This window comes from Emys orbicularis, chromosome 2 (assembly GCF_028017835.1).
Source record: "Emys orbicularis isolate rEmyOrb1 chromosome 2, rEmyOrb1.hap1, whole genome shotgun sequence".
NCBI lineage: Eukaryota > Metazoa > Chordata > Testudines > Emydidae > Emys > Emys orbicularis.
In genome coordinates, this window is record NC_088684.1 from 109,717,649 (window position 1) to 109,736,229 (window position 18,581).

Genomic DNA, 18,581 nt, shown 5'->3' on the forward strand with positions numbered 1-18,581 from the left:
ACTGCTGGCTTAAAGTCATAGTGTTTAATACACTGTGTCCCCAAGCCATGCCCCGTTCCTTCAGCAATGTACGAGAATATTAATAATAGGAATATAAAAAAGTATATTTTCTCAGGGGAGAGATTTCTCATGGAGTGAGGTAAAAAGGAGAGTAAGGGAAATAACGAAAGTATGAATGCATGAATGAATCTAATCTGCACCCTTCCTATTCCCCATTAGTCCAGTCTCTGCATAGGCTGTTCTGTCTTCCTCTACTGGTTTGAGCCAGGAGGGCTATAGTAGGTCAAACCCAGGCATGGGTTTGTTTTTTAAAATCAATACTCAAAACAGATAAATAAGGTCCTGCTGCCTGGCTCCTCCTAAAGCCTCTTCCACATAAGGTTTCTTTCCCTGCTCATACAACAGATGTCTCCAGCTAGGTTTTACACCTAGCTAGTGTGGAGAATCGCCTTCCAGGACCTTCATCCTAACACTGGGTCTCCTACAGGAGCCTTCCTGCTATCTGCAGGTCCGTCTCCCTAACCAAGCTACTTGCTGACCTTTTATCTGAGAACCAGGTGACCCTGCAGGCTGTCACCTGATCCCTCACCTGAACCCATCACCCGGGTTGTAAGTAATCAGTCACTGGTGGGCCTAAACACACCTCCCTTAAAGGGACAAAGACCTGGCTCCGCCCCCTCCCGGCTGGCCAGTTCTTTTGCCATTTCATCTTCTGTTCTGTTCCCCATTCTGGTTTGTCCTGATTTCGGCCTGGTGGCCACAGCCTCACACTCGCCAGTCTGCCTGCCTGGTCTTCTGCTGGCCAATTTGTGCCACTGCTGTTTGGGTGTGAAGGCCTTGATTTCCCAATCATTAGGTTCCTGCCTGCCCCCTACTGCTAGGGCTCTATGGTCCTGGGCTCCAGTTGGCTGGTTTTGCTGATATGATGTTGGACCCTGATGGCCTCAGTTCTAGATGGGGTCTTAGGATCACCTGCTGTTCTCTTCTCAATTTGGTGTTTCAGCCTTCTGGTGCTCTGCTGCTCCCTTCTGGTCTGCTGAATCTTGGTTCTGTTGGTCTCCTTCCTGCTCTTCTCTGTCTCAATTGGCAACCTACATCTGCCGTCATCCTCTTTCCTGTTCTGTTATGGATGGGGATGATGAGGAGAGGGAGAGGAAGTAACAGGGTTTAAGGATCACCCCTCCGTGTGCTGCACCGAGGATCTGAAACACTGCACTCCTTAAACCAGCGATACTCAGACTGCGGCCCATGAGCAGCATTCCCATGTGGCCCATCAGCTCTTTAATGTGTCTCCTGCATGTCTTTGCAGCACATGATATCATAACACAGTGTGATTTAATTATTAACCAATCAGGATGCTTTTACTATGTTATTAACCAATTAAGTTATGAACTTGCACTAAGTTATTAACTTATTTGCTGTGAGAACTATATATATGGCAGACCTCTGTGGTTCGGGAGCCAAATTAGCCATCAGCAGTACCCAAAAGAGCCACAGTAGTGTGAAATATTTCCCCTCTCATACTGTTTTACTATAGTACTATTCATGTTTAATGAAACAACGAATTCATGCTACTGTGACTCTTTTGGGTACTGCTGATCGCTAATTTGGCTCCTGAACCACTGAGATCTGAGAATCACTGCCTTAAACTATTAGAATGTCAGAATACAGGATACCACTAGCCTTCCTGCCTAACCTAATTTTACACTCACACAGGACACAAACCAGAGAGTGGATTTTTCAAACCCTAGTTAAAAAATACTTCCTGTGTGAAAAACTTTGCATAACGGCCTGTTTGAGCATGTAAAGCCAAAAAGAAATTGTCTTCCAAATGTTACTGAAAACAATGTACAGCGATTGTGTACTCTTAAACAGGGCCGGCTCCAGGCACCAGCTTGTCAAGCAGGTGCTTGAGGCGGCCACTTCGGAGTGGGGCGGCAAGTCCAGCTATTCGGCGGCAATTCGGCGGACGGTCCCTCACTCCGGCTCGGAGCGAAGGACCTCCCGCCGAATTGCCGCCGCAGTTCGCGATCGCGGCTTTTTTTTTTTTTTTTTTTTTTGGCTGGAGCCGGCCCTGCTCTTAAAGCATAATTATATTCTTTCTGTCCTGTTTTCTACAGACTTGCAATATGAGAGTCTCAAGTATTTCTGGTGTGTGTGTATGTACATAGAACAGAAAGGAGAATGGATAATCTCAGCAGTATGCTAAATGTTATCTGGCTTCAGACACTTGAATTCTAGGACATAATTTTCCAAAGTGACTAGTAATTTTGAGTGTCTCAATTTTGATTATCATCCTGACATGTATAAATTTACTCTCATTTTTTGTTTTGCCTGTATGAGGTGAATGTAAAGTCTTGACTCTGCTTCGGTTGGTAACTGTTCTGTTTGTTTGTATGTTCTGTTTAGGTACTCCTTTGTGGTAGCCATGGGATACCTCACATTGTGTCACATTAGCCGAATATACATATTTAATTATGGTATTCTCACTACAGATTTCTCTGGGTGAGTATCCAGCTCGTATACTATATCTGTTGATAAATTGTATAGTCAATTGCTTGATCACACTTTGGTTCATTATTATTCAAGAGGCAAATTAACTAATATCACTCAGGTTTATTGATATAAGCCAATAATAATATAGAAGAGGAAAAAACATTCAATATGATACCAGTTTCTGGGAAGCCACCTCGTGTAGTGTTGTTACATTCACTTTACACAGAAGGTGTGTTTCCCAAATTTACACTCCTAAAGCCATCTTTTTATCCCCTACCCGTTGACAAGTAAAAGGTACTGTGTACATCATCTGAAACTAGATTCAACCAATCCGCTTTCTACTTGTTTTTTCGGTAACATGATGTACCCCTTATCTCATTGTTCTGAACGCATGCACTCCAGGTATAAAGGGGCATGAAGAAACCTCTTAGATTTATGCCAGGGTAGAATATTCATATGTCTTGTCCTTTTCCTTTGGGACATTTTAGTATTAGCTTGTGAGAATAACTCCCTACCTGTTAATATGGAAAAATACTCATATGTCCTGACCCAGACCGTTTTCTTATCTCCTTAAGCCAAAGCTTACTTCAACTAATGCATGGTCTTATGGGATACCTGACATGGGTGGACAGAATTGTAGGGAGAGTATAATACATTCAGTTAACATAACTTCCCAATACTTATATTAACACTAAGCCTACCATATATGTATTGGCTAACAATATAATTTATTATTAAATTATTGTAGGACTGTAATTTAGTACAATTAAAAGAATGTCACAAAGGGCGGTCCTGCAATCTTGTTTACTTAATCTTTCAAGAAATACTTGTTCAAAGTAAATAATGCATGATGTTAGACTGACTCCGTATTTCCATTAGCCAGCGAGGTGTGCCTGTGTGTGTTCTTGCACAATAGCACCTTGCCAGAGGTGGGGAGGGTCTGCTTATCTGCTTCTCCACCTTGAGTGGGGATGGGAGAGTAAGTTCCAAAGTTACTCTTTGGTGGTGGAGTGGGTCCTAGGTTATCTTCCTATCTACTAATCCCTCAGTGTCCAAGGAAGCAGCAAGTCCGGTTGGCCCAAGCTGCTTCTTCCTTAAGTTTGTCTGGTTGGGTGGGATAGACTGTTGCTCTCTTTATTCCTTTCTTGAGAGTGCAATAGACCAGTGTTGCCAGTCCCGATGAGCGGCCCCAAGCCTTCTCTTTCCTCATTCTGATTCTACTCTGGGAGAGACGGTCCTTGGATTTTCCCAAAGCCCTTTCTTGCCAAGCTGGGAAAACAATGTGAGAGGAGCCATCTGCTCCTCTCCTACTGAAAGGGAGAGAACTTCCAGAATAGCTGTAGCTGGTTGTTTCTTCCAGCTTTAAAGGGCCAGCTACCAGCAAAGCTGTTTTATCCCATTTTTGAAAGAGTGAAACATGCATGTTTTATTATAAGTCCTTTTCTGGATGCTTTGCTTTGGCATTTATAAACTGTTCTTAGGATTATTTAGATTTTTTTAACTCTTTCTTACCCCAGTTACATATTTTTTTCCCTTCTTCTTTATGCTAAGAGGATTATGCTGGTGAGTTGATTTTTGGTGTTTTTTAATACTTTATAAGAATGGCACTACTAATAATACATCATCCTCTTTTATAACATATGTAGACTGTCAGTGTAGTGATATTATAGTTTTTAACCAGAAATGGATTAGTTTAAAAAGAAAAAAATCAAAGGAATATGATAGCTCAGGAGGCTAGTAATGGGCATGGGTCCCAATCCAGTAAACTACTCAAACATGTGCCTAACTTTGTGCTCATGAACAGTATGAATGAAGTCAGTGTGACTACTGATGCATTAAATTATGGACAAGCTTAAATCCTTTGCTGGACTGGGGCCACGGTGCCTCTCACTTTTTGGTTACGGGTTTGAGTTCAACCAGTTTGTTATGAGCAAAAACCACTACCATTTGAAGAATATTCATTGAAGGCCTGTGGGTGACACAAATGGCTTATCTGAAATTCTAGGGGCCTCCGCGCTATTCCTAGTGGAAAAATTCACAGCACAAAAATCACCATAAAATTGGCACTAGTTCCCACACTTATTAACAGTCTTATATGAGAGTCAAATGCTTGAATTGGCTTGGAGACTGACCCACCTTTTCACCCTGAATGGTGGTATTTTCCATGTGTAAATCGGAGTCTTTTGGCTGACAGATACACAATCTTGCACTTTTTACTGCATGTGCCATATTTCTGCTGTAGATAAATGGAAGACTTCATTTTTCCAGGGCTGTTGGGCTAAAACATTTTATCAGCCCTAACTTTACTCCAAAGGAAAAAATGGCAGCATTTCTAGCAAACCACCCTAAAAATGAACATAGTTAAATGTGAAATCTCGAAAAGCTTTATAAAGCAATTTTTTAGCAATGAGTGTCACTGAAGGCAGTTATTTATCTTCTAATGCTTAATGCTTTGCTGTGTTTTCTTTCCTCCTGCTGGTTTTATTTCAATCCCCAAAGTTAGCAACAATGGTAGAATAACCAATTTGTAAAAAGAAAATATATTTGACAATGGAAACTGACCTAGATGTATTCTTTTAGTGTTACACCATTGCAGAACAAAGTACAGAAGTATTAAGCACTCCAAAGAGTTAGATGGAAACATTTGTTTTCCTTGAAAATATATTAAGGAAATTCTTTTTTGGCATTGTAAGTGATGGGACGACAGCTCTGGGGACTGAAGTCCTCTGTGTATCCACAGACCACGTACAACATGGGTAGTAGCAGTGCAAGACATGGCTCTGCCAATAAGCCTCTTTTCTGTAGTATGAAGATAGCACTCTCTTCATTCACTCCGTGCTCATTCATTGCTTGACTACTCTGTTTAGCATTTGTCCACTTGAAACTGGACACCACTAACTGATTACGCATAAGCTGATAAGGAACCGTGGGTGGTAACTACCAACCAGCTTAAATTCAAACCAGTGAATCAGAGTTGAAAAGCTTGATATCCCATTAATATCCCACGCACTTCCCTCAGAAAGAAACATTTTTCTGAATGAAAACTTTCAGCTGTAAAGAATAGTTATCTAATAGATGCCACCAACTAAACATATTGTTTAGAATTGGGGGTGGGTGAAGTAAGTGGTTCTGATTTTTAAGTTAGGAAGTGACTTGAATTTCTGCCTAAACATGAAACAAACTGAAAACTGATTTGAGGTGTGTAAAATTCAGTTTGTATCTTCTGTGTGCGCTGCACTTCCTGGTTTCTGTTGAAAACAGAAGTAACAAAATACAGCAAGAGATGTTGATATGGAGTTTCTAGTACAATAGTAAAAAACGTAGACAATCTGGACAATCTCATGAGAGCCCTTGATCGTGTGAGGTTTTCCACACTGATTTCCAGACCAAGGAAATAAATTCACAAAAAGTATCAAAAATATTAGAAATAAATCATAGCATGGGGAAGTTGAGTTTCTGTTTCTCTGGTCTGGTTTTAGCAATAGTGTTGATATGTTTTATTTTGTATGATATTCACAGATTAGGCATTGTGGGATAATATCCTTTAGTTTGCAGCTGCAAAGCATGAGGAGCTCTTTTTAGTCACAGTTAAACAGAGCTCAAATGATCTGGGTTTTGGGAATAAATGGCTTTATTTCAAATGTCTTCCTTTAGGTTTCCTCTGTAAATGTAAGTATCAGCTGTAGGCTTTATTCTCATAGAATATTGTGATTTTCTTTTAAACCTACCTACTTCTTCGCCTCTTTTCAATAAACAGTGTCAACATTTTGAACAAAATAATAGGTTCTGACCTTAACACTTGTGGGTATACAGTAGATTTTATTAATGTCTATTTTTGTGCACACCTCTGCAGCCTTCTCAAACTGAGTCACATTTTTATTACTTATATGTCAAAAACATTTGACCTTGCACGACATGGGCACCATGTTTAACATACTAATTTAGTCAACATTTTTGTGCCATTTATAATTAGATGTTACCTGAAAGTTTAAAAAAAAAAAAAAAGCAATTTATTCCTTCAGTATTGCCAGGCCTAAGTGTTCAAATATCCTGAGTCTGACTTAGTAATTATGGGATTTTAAAAATAAGCTTTGGGTTCTTTTTACTTTGGCTCTGTTTTTGAGCTTGGAGGATTCATGTTTCCAATCTTTTCTCTACAATCAGTAGGGCTAGGAACTTATTTAAAAAAACAAACAACCAACAAAAGCTGAGGTTCTCGTATAATCACATGATTCAGGGAGCTGGGGTTTTAAAAACATATCAAATATCGTAAGACCTGCAATAAAATCCTGAGAGTTGGCAACGCTTCTTTTTAATACTTTAAATATCCAAATCAGACTTCTAACTTGGCAACTAATCACACACAATGGAGGCTGGCAGATATTAAACACAATGTTCTGGCATTTACCTGCAAAGCTGATCTTCAAGGACACGTTGAAAGAGCTCTCTGTGTCAAGAGGCAGAGATTGCTGATCTCTGCTGTACTGTTTATTTTATTACTAGGCTTGAAATCTCAACCTACCAGCATCTCCTGACTCAGCATTTCAGCTTTAAAACAGAGAACTATTTTAGGTGGGAGGAAGGTGTGAAGTGTCTGTCCAGGTGCTATAGTGGACCCATATAGAACAGTAGTTGCATAGTGTGCCAAGTTAGGCATCTCATTAGGACTTCTCATTCTGTAAACTGAATGGCAATCTATGTGGTACCCATCACCAGGATGTGTGAGCACCATATGGATTCAAAGGTTGGAAGCCAGAAGGGTTTAGCATATGATGTAGGTGAAGCACTTGGATTTCAGGGCACAAAGTAAAACATGCAAAGTTTTCAGTTACTCTGTCCTCGCTGTAAATTTCCTAAGCTGACATCAAGATGAAGTCGGTGGCCGGGTAGGAGGGGCAGGGGGACGGCGGACCTGTTCATCCTACTTTTACAGCTGGAGGAGAGATTACAGTACCAGGCACTACAGAAGTATGGATATGTGCTTTCAAGTATGGACATGTGTATGGGAAAGGCTGATATCCCATAAGAACCCACAATGACTTATTCTTTTCTTGGCTGGGACACGATATGGGCAGATTTCTGCTTAGGGGACGTTGCAAGACAGTTTTCCACCTTCCTGAGGAAGGTTACAGAATAGACTAGACAATTTGAGTCTGTTTGAATATTGGAGGCTTTAGCTGAGCTGTTATTCTATGCACTGTTTTCCCTCTCTAGCACCCTTAATTCCCTCTCTTGCTGTCATTGTATATTAAGCATCTTGAACCCAGGAGGAAAATAAAGACTCCTATTGGTTTTTCAGAAAGGGCTTTGTATGATATGTTGTATTTTTCTGCCTCAGGAGTGTCATTTCTGTCAATCTTTATGTCTTATTTAAAGTTCAAATTTGGGATGGAAGGGAGAGAATGTTAGTTTTTTCAGATTAAATTGTAGCAGTGTTCTAATACAGGCTGTTTTTGTGCATGACCTTCAGTCCATCTGAATTGTTTGGATTTCAGTGCTCAGTGGTTTACAGCAGGGGGCCCAATTTTCAAATGCAGGTGCCTAAATGCAGGCAATTAAAGGGACATCAGTTTGGCTTTGATTCTCTGTTTTAAAGTTACTTACTTAAACATTAGCATAAAATAAATCAGTTTTGTCATTAGCAAGAATCATGCCTGACAAAAGTTTGCTTTTAAAATGAAAAATTGTTACTGAACCAATGTGACATGGTGGGATAATACACGTGACTGGAATATTGTTATAGAAGGGTACAGCTTGCTCAGGAAGGACAGGCAGGGAAAAAAGGGTGGAGGTGTTGCCTTATATATTAAAAAGGTATACATTTGGACTGAGGTTGAGATGGAAATAGGAGACAGACTTGTTGAAAGTCTCTGGGTAAGGATAAAAGGGGTAAAAAACAAGGATGATGTCATGGTGGGGGTCTACTACAGACCACCTAACCAGGAAGAAGAGGTGGATGTGGCTTTTTTTAAACAACTAACAAAATCATCCAAAGCACAGGACTTGGTGGTGATGGGCGACTTCAACTACTCAGACATCTTCTGGGAAAATAACACAGCAGGGCACAGATTATCCAAGTTCTTGGAATGTATTGGAATGTATGATTTTTTTATTTCAGAAGGTGGAGAAAGGTACTAGGGGGAGAGGCTGTTCTAGATTTCATTTTGACAAATAGGGAGAAACTGGTTGAGAATTTGAAAGTGGAAGTTAGCTTGGGTGAAAGTGATCATGAAGTGATAGAGTTCGTGATTCTAAGGAATGGTAGGATGGAGAACAGCAAAATCAAGACAATGGATTTCAAGAAGGCAGACTTTAGCAAACTCAGGGAGTTGGTAGGTCAGATCCCATGGGAAGCAATCTAAGGAGAAAAACAATTGAAGACAGTTGGCAGTTTTTCAAAGACACATTATTAAGGGCACAAGAGCAAACTATCCCACTGTGTAGGAAAGATAGGAAGTATGGCAAGAGACCACCGTGGCTTAACCAGGAGATCTTCAATGATCTAAAAATAAAAAAAGAGCCCTACAAAAAGTACTACAAAAAGTGGAAACTAGGTCAAATTATAAAAGATGAATATAAACAAATAACACAAGTATGTAGGGACAATTAGAAAGGCCAAGGTACAAAACGAGATCAAACTAGCTAGAGACATAAAGGGTAACAGAAAACATTCTACAATACATTAGAAGCAAGAGGAAGACCAAGGACAGGGTAGGACCGTTACTCAACGAAGGGGGGAAAAATAATAACAGAAAATGTGGAAATGGCAGAGGTGCTTAATGACTTCTTTGTTTTGGTTTTCACCAAGAAAGTTGGTGGTGATTGGACATCTAACATAGTGAATGCCAGAGAAAATGAGGTAGGATCAGAGGCTAAAATACGAATAGAACAAGTTAAAAATTACTTAGACAAATTAGATGTCTTCAAGTCACCAGGGCCTGATGAAATGCATCCTAGAATACTCAAGGAGCTGACTAAGGAGATATCTGAGCCACTGGCGATTATCTTTGAAAAGTCATAGAAGACAGGAGAGATTCCAGAAGACTGGAAAAGGGCAAATATAGTGCCAATCTATAAAAAGGGAAATAAGGACAACCCAGGCAATTACAGACCAGTCAGCTTAACTTCTGTACCTGGAAAGATAATGGAGCAAATAACTAAGCAATCAATCTGCAAACATCTAGAAGATAATAAGGTGATAAGTAACAGTCAGCACAGATTTGTCAAGAACAAATCATGTCAAACCAACCTGATAGCTTTCTTTGACAGGGTAACAAGACTTGTGGATGGGGGAAGTGGTAGACATGGTATATCTTGACTTTAGTAAAGCTTTTGATACTGTCTCGCATGACCTTCTCATAAACAAACTAGGGAAATGAAACCTAGCTGGGGCTACTATAAGGTGGGTGCAAAACTGGTTGGAAAACCGTTCCCAGCAGGAGTGCAAGTAGGCTGGTATGTTCCAGTACACCGTACCAGCAAGCTAATTATAGCCTGTACAGCGTACCAGGAAGACACAGCAGCAGCATCTGCGTCTGTGTACCACAGCAGCAGCCCCGCTGGAGGAGAGGGCTGGGGGGTGGGGCTGGGAGTTCTGCTCCTTTCCCCACTGGAAGGGGCAGCAGCAGGGAAAGAAGCAGAACGCCGGCGGCTCCTCTGGCAGCTGTACTGCCCCCTCCCCAGCCCTGTCTCTGGCACAGGGGGAGGAGGACAGAACCCCCCTCACCTTCCGCCCCACGTAACATGGGATGGATGTGCGATGGGGACGGGGAGAGCGTAGGGTTACCATACGTCTGTATTTTCCCGGAAATGTCCGGCTTTTTGGTTCTCAAATCGCCGTCCGGGAGGAATTTCCAAAAAGCCAAACATGTCCGGGAAAATAGGGAGGCACGGTACGCCTAGAGTTACCTGCAGGAGCTGCGTGTCTGGGATGCTCGCCCGGCCACGGCTAAACATGTAACCCGCTTCCCCCCGCTGTGTGAGGGGGCGCTGCGGCTTTGATGGGCTCCGGCCGGCCAGGAAGTGATGTCATTCCTCTTCCGGCCCCACCCTGGCCGGGGGCCTGGCGCTGTGGGAGCGGGAGCCATGCAGGCCGCCGCCTGGCCCTGGGGATGGGCTCTGTTGCTGTACTGCTCCCCTGGCCCTGGGACTCCCGCTGCTGGTGCTGCCCGGCGGGTTCCCGGCTGCTCTGCTGGCCTGGGCCGAGTCCTGCTGCTCGGCTCGGGCTGCTCCGTGCGCTGCTGCCTGAGCCGCTCTCCCCGAGAGTATCTGCCACTCTGCCCGCAGCCAGCCCCTGTCTCCAACCCCTGCCGCACCCCCTACCCGCAGCTAGCCCCTGTCTCCAGCCCCTGCCGCACTCCCGCCTTGCCTGCAGGCAGCCCCTACCTCCAGTCAACCCCTGCCCTGCCTCCAGCCAGCCTTGCCCCGTGCCCCTGTCTGCAGCTGGCCCCACGTCCACTGGTGCCCTGCAGTTCCCAGGGCGGTAACCCTGCACACCTGCTTCAATGAGAGGGGCAGGGAGCAGCTGGGACCCACACATGTGAAACGGAGCTCATTTCTAGTTCAGGCCCATCTTTTTAAAAAAGAGCTTTAGGTAGCGTTACCATACGTCCGTATTTTCCTGGACATGTCAGGCTTTTTGGTTCTTAAATCGCCATCCCGGGAAAATACGGACGTATGGTAACTCTATTTAAATATCTAAAAACGTCTGGGAGGGCAGCTGCAACAGCGAAGGTTCCCCCCCTCCTCCCCCGTGGAGTGTCCTCTTTTTTTGAATGTTCAAATATGGTAACCCTAGGAGAGCGTGAGGGCCCTGGACTGGGGGCAGGGCGGTGAGGAGTCACACGGGGAGGAGTCACGTGCCCTCCTTAGCTGGTCGCCCTCCCCCCGCCGTACCGGTAAGACATGGATTTTACTTGCACCACTGGTTCCCAGAGAGTAATCAGTGGTTCACAGTCATGCTGGAAGGGTGTAACAAGTGGGGTCCCTCAGGGATCAGTTCTGGGTCCGGTTCTGTTCAATAACTTCATCAACATGATTTAGATAATGGCATAGAGAGTACACTTATAAAGTTTGCGGACGATATCAAGCTGGGAGGGGTTGCAAGTGCTTTGGAGTATAGGATTAAAATTCAAAATGATCTGGAAAAACTGGAGAAACGGTCTGAAGTAAATAGGATGAAATTCAATAAGGACAAATGCAAAGTACTCCACTTAGGAAGGAACAATCAGTTTCACAAATACAAAATGGGAAATGACTGCGGAAAGGGATCTGGGGGAAGTGGACCACGAGCTAAATATGAGTCAACAGTGTAACGCTGTTACAAAAAAAGCAAACATCATTCTGGGATGTATAAGCAGGAGTGTTGTAAGCAAGACACGAGAAGTAATTCTTCCGCTCTACTCCACGCTGATTAGGCCCCAACTGGAGTATTGTGTCAGGAAAGATGTGGACAAATTGGAGAAGGTCCAGAGAAGAGTGACAAATATGATTAAAGGTCTAGAAAACATGACCTGTGAGGGAAGATTGAAAAACTGGGTTTGTTTAGTCTGGAAAAGAGATGACACAGGGGATGTGATTACAGTTTTCAAATACATAAAAGGTTGTTACAAGGAGGAGGGAGAAGAATTGTTCTTCTTAACCTCTGAGGCTAGGACAAGAAGCAATGGACTTACATTGCAGCAAGGGCGGTTTAGGTTGGACATTAGGAAAATCTTCCTAACTGTCAGAGTGGTTAAGCACTGGAATAAATTGCCCAGGGAGGTTGTGGAATCTTCATCGTTGGAGATTTTTAAGAGCAGGTTAGACAAACACCTGTCAGATAATACTTAGTCCTGCCATGAGTGCAGGGGACTGGACTAGATAACCTCTCGAGGTCCCTTCCAGTTCTATGATTCTATGATTTTCACTAACTGCAGATAACTGTGCCTGCTTGTGGATTCCCTTTGGATGTCGATGTCTGAGGAGGATGAGGATAAAGCATATTCTTTGTGTATAAAATTATTACAGTGATATTGATATACATTTAGGGTTTAAAATACAATTGAATTTCAGTTCACTGAATCTACAGTATCTAAACCTCTCAGTCTACTGAACTGCCATCATGACTCCCTGGTCTATTGAAACCTGATTATGTGAACATAATCTTTTGAGTGGTTCAGATAATCGGGATTCTACTGTACCTTCGACACTTTTTTCAACACTTGAGTATTTAGAAAAATCACTTAAACTTTTATATTGAGGCAACCAAAAGGCAAATAGTTAATCTTAACCATCAGGTCTGATTTTGATTTTTGAATACAATGTTGCCTGGTGGGTAGAGCAATGGACTGGGGCTCAAGAGACCTCAGTTCTATTCTCTGCTCTGCCACTGGCCTACTGGGTGACCCTGGGCAAGTCGCAGCCCCTCTGTGCCTCAGTTTCCCCATTTGGATAATGGTAATAATTATACTTGCCTCCTTTATAAACCCCTTTGAGAATTACTGATGAAAAGCTCCATATAAGAACTAGGTGGTAGTTTTATTCTGCCTAAAAATGTTTGCTAGGCACAGTCCCCACTCCAAAGGGATTAAAACCAGATGAGCTGCAACAAGGGTGATGGTATTTCATACTGAGGTATTATTTATTCCAGAGTGACACCCTTAGCATAGTATACGCTGTACTGGTTGAGGTACCATCTTTTTGGATGAGACCTACAATAAGGTTCTGACTGCATTTGGTAATTAAAGATTTCACAGCACTCTACTGTAGGGTTGTTAACTTTGCTGTTTTGGCCCAGTTTCTACCATGGATAATTATGTTCTGCCTACTTAAATTCCTCATGCAGTTTTGGTGTTCATATGGCATTTTCCACTTTTTGTTCTAAACTGTGACAATGATACCTTTCATCCCAGAGGTGGTTACATTTCATTGACTAATTAAGTGAATTGGGATCCTTTAAGATGAAAGACATTATATAAGTGTAAGATTATTATCAATCAATCCAAAAATCCATATAAAAATAAGATGGAAGGATTTGCACTGTATTATGAAAAGGCATTCATCGCTTTCTATATCTTTACGTTATAGCCCACTGATGATTATTACACAGAAGATCACAACTCTTGCATTCCAAGTGCACGATGGTAAGCAAACAAACCCTCTGATATCCTAAAGGCAGCACTTCCATTCCAGTCCACTGTCTTTAGTGGAGTTACCCCAGGGATGAATTTAGTTCACTGTGTTTCTCCAAGCAAGGAAGGGCAGTGCTTTTTGAAAAACAGACAGATTTTGCTGCATTTTTCCTGATTCTAAACCTTCTTTTTATAATAAAGATGCTTTTATACCTCAGAGAAGATTACCTCCAGGGTATTGAAAATTACACTGGTTTGAAGTCCATGGGCCTAAGTCTGATCTCATTTAATATTTGTTTGACACCTGTGTAACTCCACAGACTTCCCTCAAGTTACCCTTGATTCTTGCTGATGTGAGATCAGAATCAGGCCCTAGGACTTAATATGTTCAGTCCTGAATCTGTGCGAGACCAAGGCATGAGTTTAAGGACTTGTCTATACAAACAAACAATTTGCGGCAAGCTGGGGTGTGAATCTACCCTGTGCTAGCCTGCTGCAGACTAACTGTCTGCATAGACTAGAAGTCTGCTCGAGCCTAATTTTTAGGTCTGACCCTGACTCAAACTGGGCTCATCCCTACCTGACCCAAGTCTCTTTGACACTGCTAGAGTCACAAATGGCATCATTTTCCAGAAAGATGCCTGCCTCCAGTACAATAAAAGGCTCAAACATTGAAATTGTAATTAGTGTTGTTGTTGTTTATTTCTATAGCGGTTGCACCTGTGAATAGGGTTGCCAACTTTCTGATTGCAGAAAACCGAATACCCTTGCCCTGCCCCATCCTTCCCTGAGGCCCTGCCCCACCCCTTCTCCAAGGCCCCACCCACTCCATTCCCCCTCCCTCCCTCACTCGCTCTCCCTCACCCTTGCTCATTTTCACTAGGCTGGGGCAAGGGGTGAGGGTGCAGAAGGGGGTGAGGGCTCTGGGGTGGGGCTGGGGATGAGGGGTGTGGTATGCAGGAGGAGGCTCTGGTCTGGGGGTGGGGCTGAGGGATTCAGAGTGTGGGAGGAGGCTTTGGGCTGGGGCAGGGGGTTGGGGTGCGGGAGGGAGTGAGGGCTCTGGAATGGGGCCGGAAATGAGGGGTTTGGAGTGTGGTGGGGGATCTGGGCTGGGGCAGGGGGTTGGGGTATGTGGGGGGGTGAGGGGCTCCTGCTGGGGGTGTGGGCTCTGAGGTGGGGCCAGGGATGAGAGGTTTGGGGTGCAGGAGGGGACTCTGGGCTGGGGCAGGGGGTTGGAGTGTGGGAGGGGGTATGGGAGGGGGCTCAGGGCTGGGGCAGGGGGTTGGGATGGAGGAGGGAGTGATGCGTGCGGGCACCAGGCAACACTTAGCTTAGGCGGCTCCCAGAAGCAGCCAGCATGTCCCTGCGGCCCCTAGGCAGAGGCACAGCCAAGCGGCTCTGCACACTGCTCAAGCCCGCAGTGACCATTGGCTGAAGTTCAGGGTGGGGACAGCGTGCGGAGCCTCCCTAGCCGGCCCTGAGCCTAGAGGCTGCAGGGACATGCTGACTGCTTCCGGGAGCTGCAGGGAGCTTGCCTTAGCTTTGCTGCACCGCTGACTGGACTTTTAATGGCCCGGTCAGCGTTGCTGACCGGAGCCGCCAGGATCCCTTTTTGACCGGGCGTTACAGTCGAAAACCTGATGCCTGGCAACCCTACCTGGGGCCTCCACGCAGGGATCTGAGCCCCATTGCGCTAAGCACTGTACAAACAAATAACACAGAGACAGTCTCTGCTTCAGAGAGAGTAGTAATCTAGGGTTTAGGTAATATGCAACTGGTGTAAATAAACAGACACATGAGGGGGGAAGACATGGTAACAGCAGAGACGGATGCATTTGAAATTAATCTTTTTAAAAGTCCTACAGATTAATTGTAGTGGTAAGTGCTTATTACCTTACAAACTTTCATACTAGTGGAGTGGATAAAATGGATGCAGTTTCCATTTTCAAGCAGTTGTGACTTTATCTAGAAAATACATACAACTCCCTTCCAAACGAAACCAACCCTGCCCCCAACCTCTCCAAAAATAGAAGGAAAAAAAGAGGTTAAATATGCTGGTGCAGCCATGATGGGTGTGCACATAAATATATCAGTGTTTGTTGTTAAATGCATGCTATGAAATATACAGGCTGTACAGTGTTACACAGTTAATGTTAATATGATAACCTCAACTTTTGCATTTGAGTGTTCAAAATAACATAATTAATGTTCTGTTAATCATACGGGTTTTTACATAAGAGTGTTTAAGCGCACTAGTCAAGTGTCTATTTTACAGTGGTGGGTATAGTCTGAGCCCAGGAGTTTAGTGGTTAGAGTGCAGTGCCTGGGTAGAAGGAAACTCAGTTGGAACTCTTGACTATAGTTGAATCCTGACCAACCCCTTCTTTCCCAGGCCAGCAGCCAGTTCCTCTCCCTTGGCCAGTCTTCTTGCTGTGAATTGCCCCTTTCCTCACATGGGAATAAGGAGGAGGCTTGTGGCTAAGAGGACCAGCATTTTCTGGGATCAGGGATTTCCTGGAACAGAGCTATAATAATAGCCACTGGGGATGAATGCTGGTGGATGAGCATTATGCAGCTCACTGCCTACTTGGGAAGCTGTTTCAATAGGTACAGAGACAGTGAGGTTGTGGACTCATGTTGAAGAGGAGAGAATGAGGAAGGGAGATGGATCCAAAGGAGAAGGAGAGCCTTGTAGGGAGAGGGGGGAGGAACCTACCTTAAAGTACCCATTCTCAGTACTTCATGCAGTCTTCTGAGGATGAGCATGTTTGACTTTTAAAGGATGGAAAATGAAATCAAATTATTACTGTTGGTAACAATGAAACACAGGAAGGCCTGTGAATTTAAAATCTCCAATAACTGCCTACAGCATATAACCTTTGATCTTGGGATAGTTTTCTGCAGTTATTTTTGGAAGAGTCTAATTTGATTTTATCGTGTCATGCCTATTATTTATTCTTGCTAGGAATAGGCCGACAAGCTGAGGACCTCACTGCTGAGCAAAATCGTCTTGCAGTAAAGTAAGAATTTACTTCTCCCACTCAGTGTGTCTTTAACCTCATCTAAGTAATAGTGGTCTGTGGGGTTTTTAATTCCTCCCTGACTCATTACCAGGAATCAGATTTTCCCCAATCATGTACGACTTTTAAAAAAAAATTGTTGTTAATGTAGGTACTGCCTGCAATCCACCCAGTGCCAAAGGTGGATGCTTTAATACTCATTAAGGTAATTCTTTTTGTGATGTTTGTGTCCCAACCACCCACACATGAGTTCTTCATTTCCCCGCGACTGAACCATATACCAAGAGAGCCCTCGTTTCTCCAAGGCCGGGTTTAGACCCTGATTCAGCAAAATACTTAAGCACATGCTTAAATCCCATTAACTTTAATGGGTGCCTGAAGTGCAGCAGCTGCTTATGTGCTTTGCTGAACCAGGCCCTTTAATAAAGTTGTGCTACTTGGATCTTCAGGCTTTTATCTACCCTTTCATTGTGGTCTGCTATCTTTCACATTAGAATACTCCCTTCCCCCCCTCACCATCAATAGCTACATCAAAGCACTAATCCATGTTAAAACAGCAAGGATGAAGTTTGCTTCTGACACTTCAAATGCTGCTGGGTTTTTTTTTTAACCTACTACCAGCAGTTTCTGGACACTGATGCATGTTTCTCCTCCATCTCTTCATCTTCCAAGTACAAACTTTGATACTACAGTTTTGACTGTTTACCAAAAGAAAACGGATGCTGCTTATCTATTACAAGCATTTCCCCGCCCCCTCATCTTGTTTTAATTCACTCTAATTGTGGAATGAAAGCGAAATCTTTTTTGAATAGGCTGAAAGTTACAGCAGTAACTAACTTTGATCCTTGTGCTTAATACATTTCAAACTTTGCTTGGGGCAAAATAATTAGTTCCTCAGTTTTCAAGGTTTAACTGTGAGCCATTGGAAAATTTACCTAATTATTAGATGATGGAATTATGATTGTCATCTCTTGAAAAATGAAAGTTTGTAGGGAGGTTTATATAACATTTCTACAGTAACCCGTTGCTTTGTGTCTCCATTTATCATTTAGTATACAGCTGGCTTTAAAAATGTAGAGTACTCATAATTGAGGTTCTGTTGTATGTAAAGTTTTAAATATACTCTGAATAATAATAATTCATGGAACTGGCAAATAGTATGTTACACAGTGTAATTCAAAAACTTATCAAAAGTACCCATGAATTTTTTTTTTATATTTTACCTTGTTCTGTTTTGTGTGTGGATGTTTTGACAGAATAAGACCTTCCTTACTGGAATATTTGAGCTATCTCCTCAATTTTATGAGTGTCATAGCTGGACCTTGCAGCAATTACAAGGACTATATAGCCTTCATTGAAGGGAGGCATGTGCATATGAAACTTTTAGAAGTGAACTGGAAGCAAAAGGGTTATGACAGACTTCCCGATCCTTCTCCAACTGTAAGTTGTGAAAAGCCAAGTATTTATTGCAAAGGGCTAGAGAATACTGCTTTGCATGTCTGACTTCTATAACTGCACCTAGTTTAAAACCAAACAAGGAAAACTGCTTGAGGTATTGTGCTAGAAAATATAACTGTTTTCTGCTGTTTGTGTTGATAACAAAGCTAGGGGGAGAGGGTTGGCATCATCCCTTTGTTCAGAAGAGCACATAGTAGCTCATTGGTTGGTGAACATCATATGTGCAAGTCTCTCCGTTCACAGTGGGAACATACTATAGATTCTGATTATTATGAATTGTAATTCAGACTTAGACAAAAGAGAGAGAACATTTTACAAAAGAGAAAAGCTGAAAAAACTATTGTACTGTAGAGGACATGTTGGAAGCAGGAATCATAATTGATTAATTACTGTAAGTTGCCCAGATGCATTTCAAGGAAACCTGGTGACTGTCTTAAAATATCTTTGAAGCCATCTTTTAAATCTGAAAAAGATAAATCCATTGCAAGGACTTTAT

At 42.9% G+C, this 18,581-nt stretch overlaps 1 protein-coding gene across 1 annotated transcript in view; it reads left to right on the forward strand.

Annotated features, from left to right (window-relative positions):
• Positions 1–18,581, forward strand: part of MBOAT1 (membrane bound O-acyltransferase domain containing 1) — a 75,655-nt gene that overhangs the window by 36,184 nt on the left and 20,890 nt on the right. Inside the window, exons 4-7 of the mRNA XM_065399203.1 lie at positions 2,410–2,505; positions 13,564–13,619; positions 16,573–16,627; positions 17,884–18,067. Coding sequence (XP_065255275.1) covers positions 2,410–2,505; positions 13,564–13,619; positions 16,573–16,627; positions 17,884–18,067 — 391 coding nt within the window. The remainder of the gene's footprint in view (positions 1–2,409; positions 2,506–13,563; positions 13,620–16,572; positions 16,628–17,883; positions 18,068–18,581) is intronic.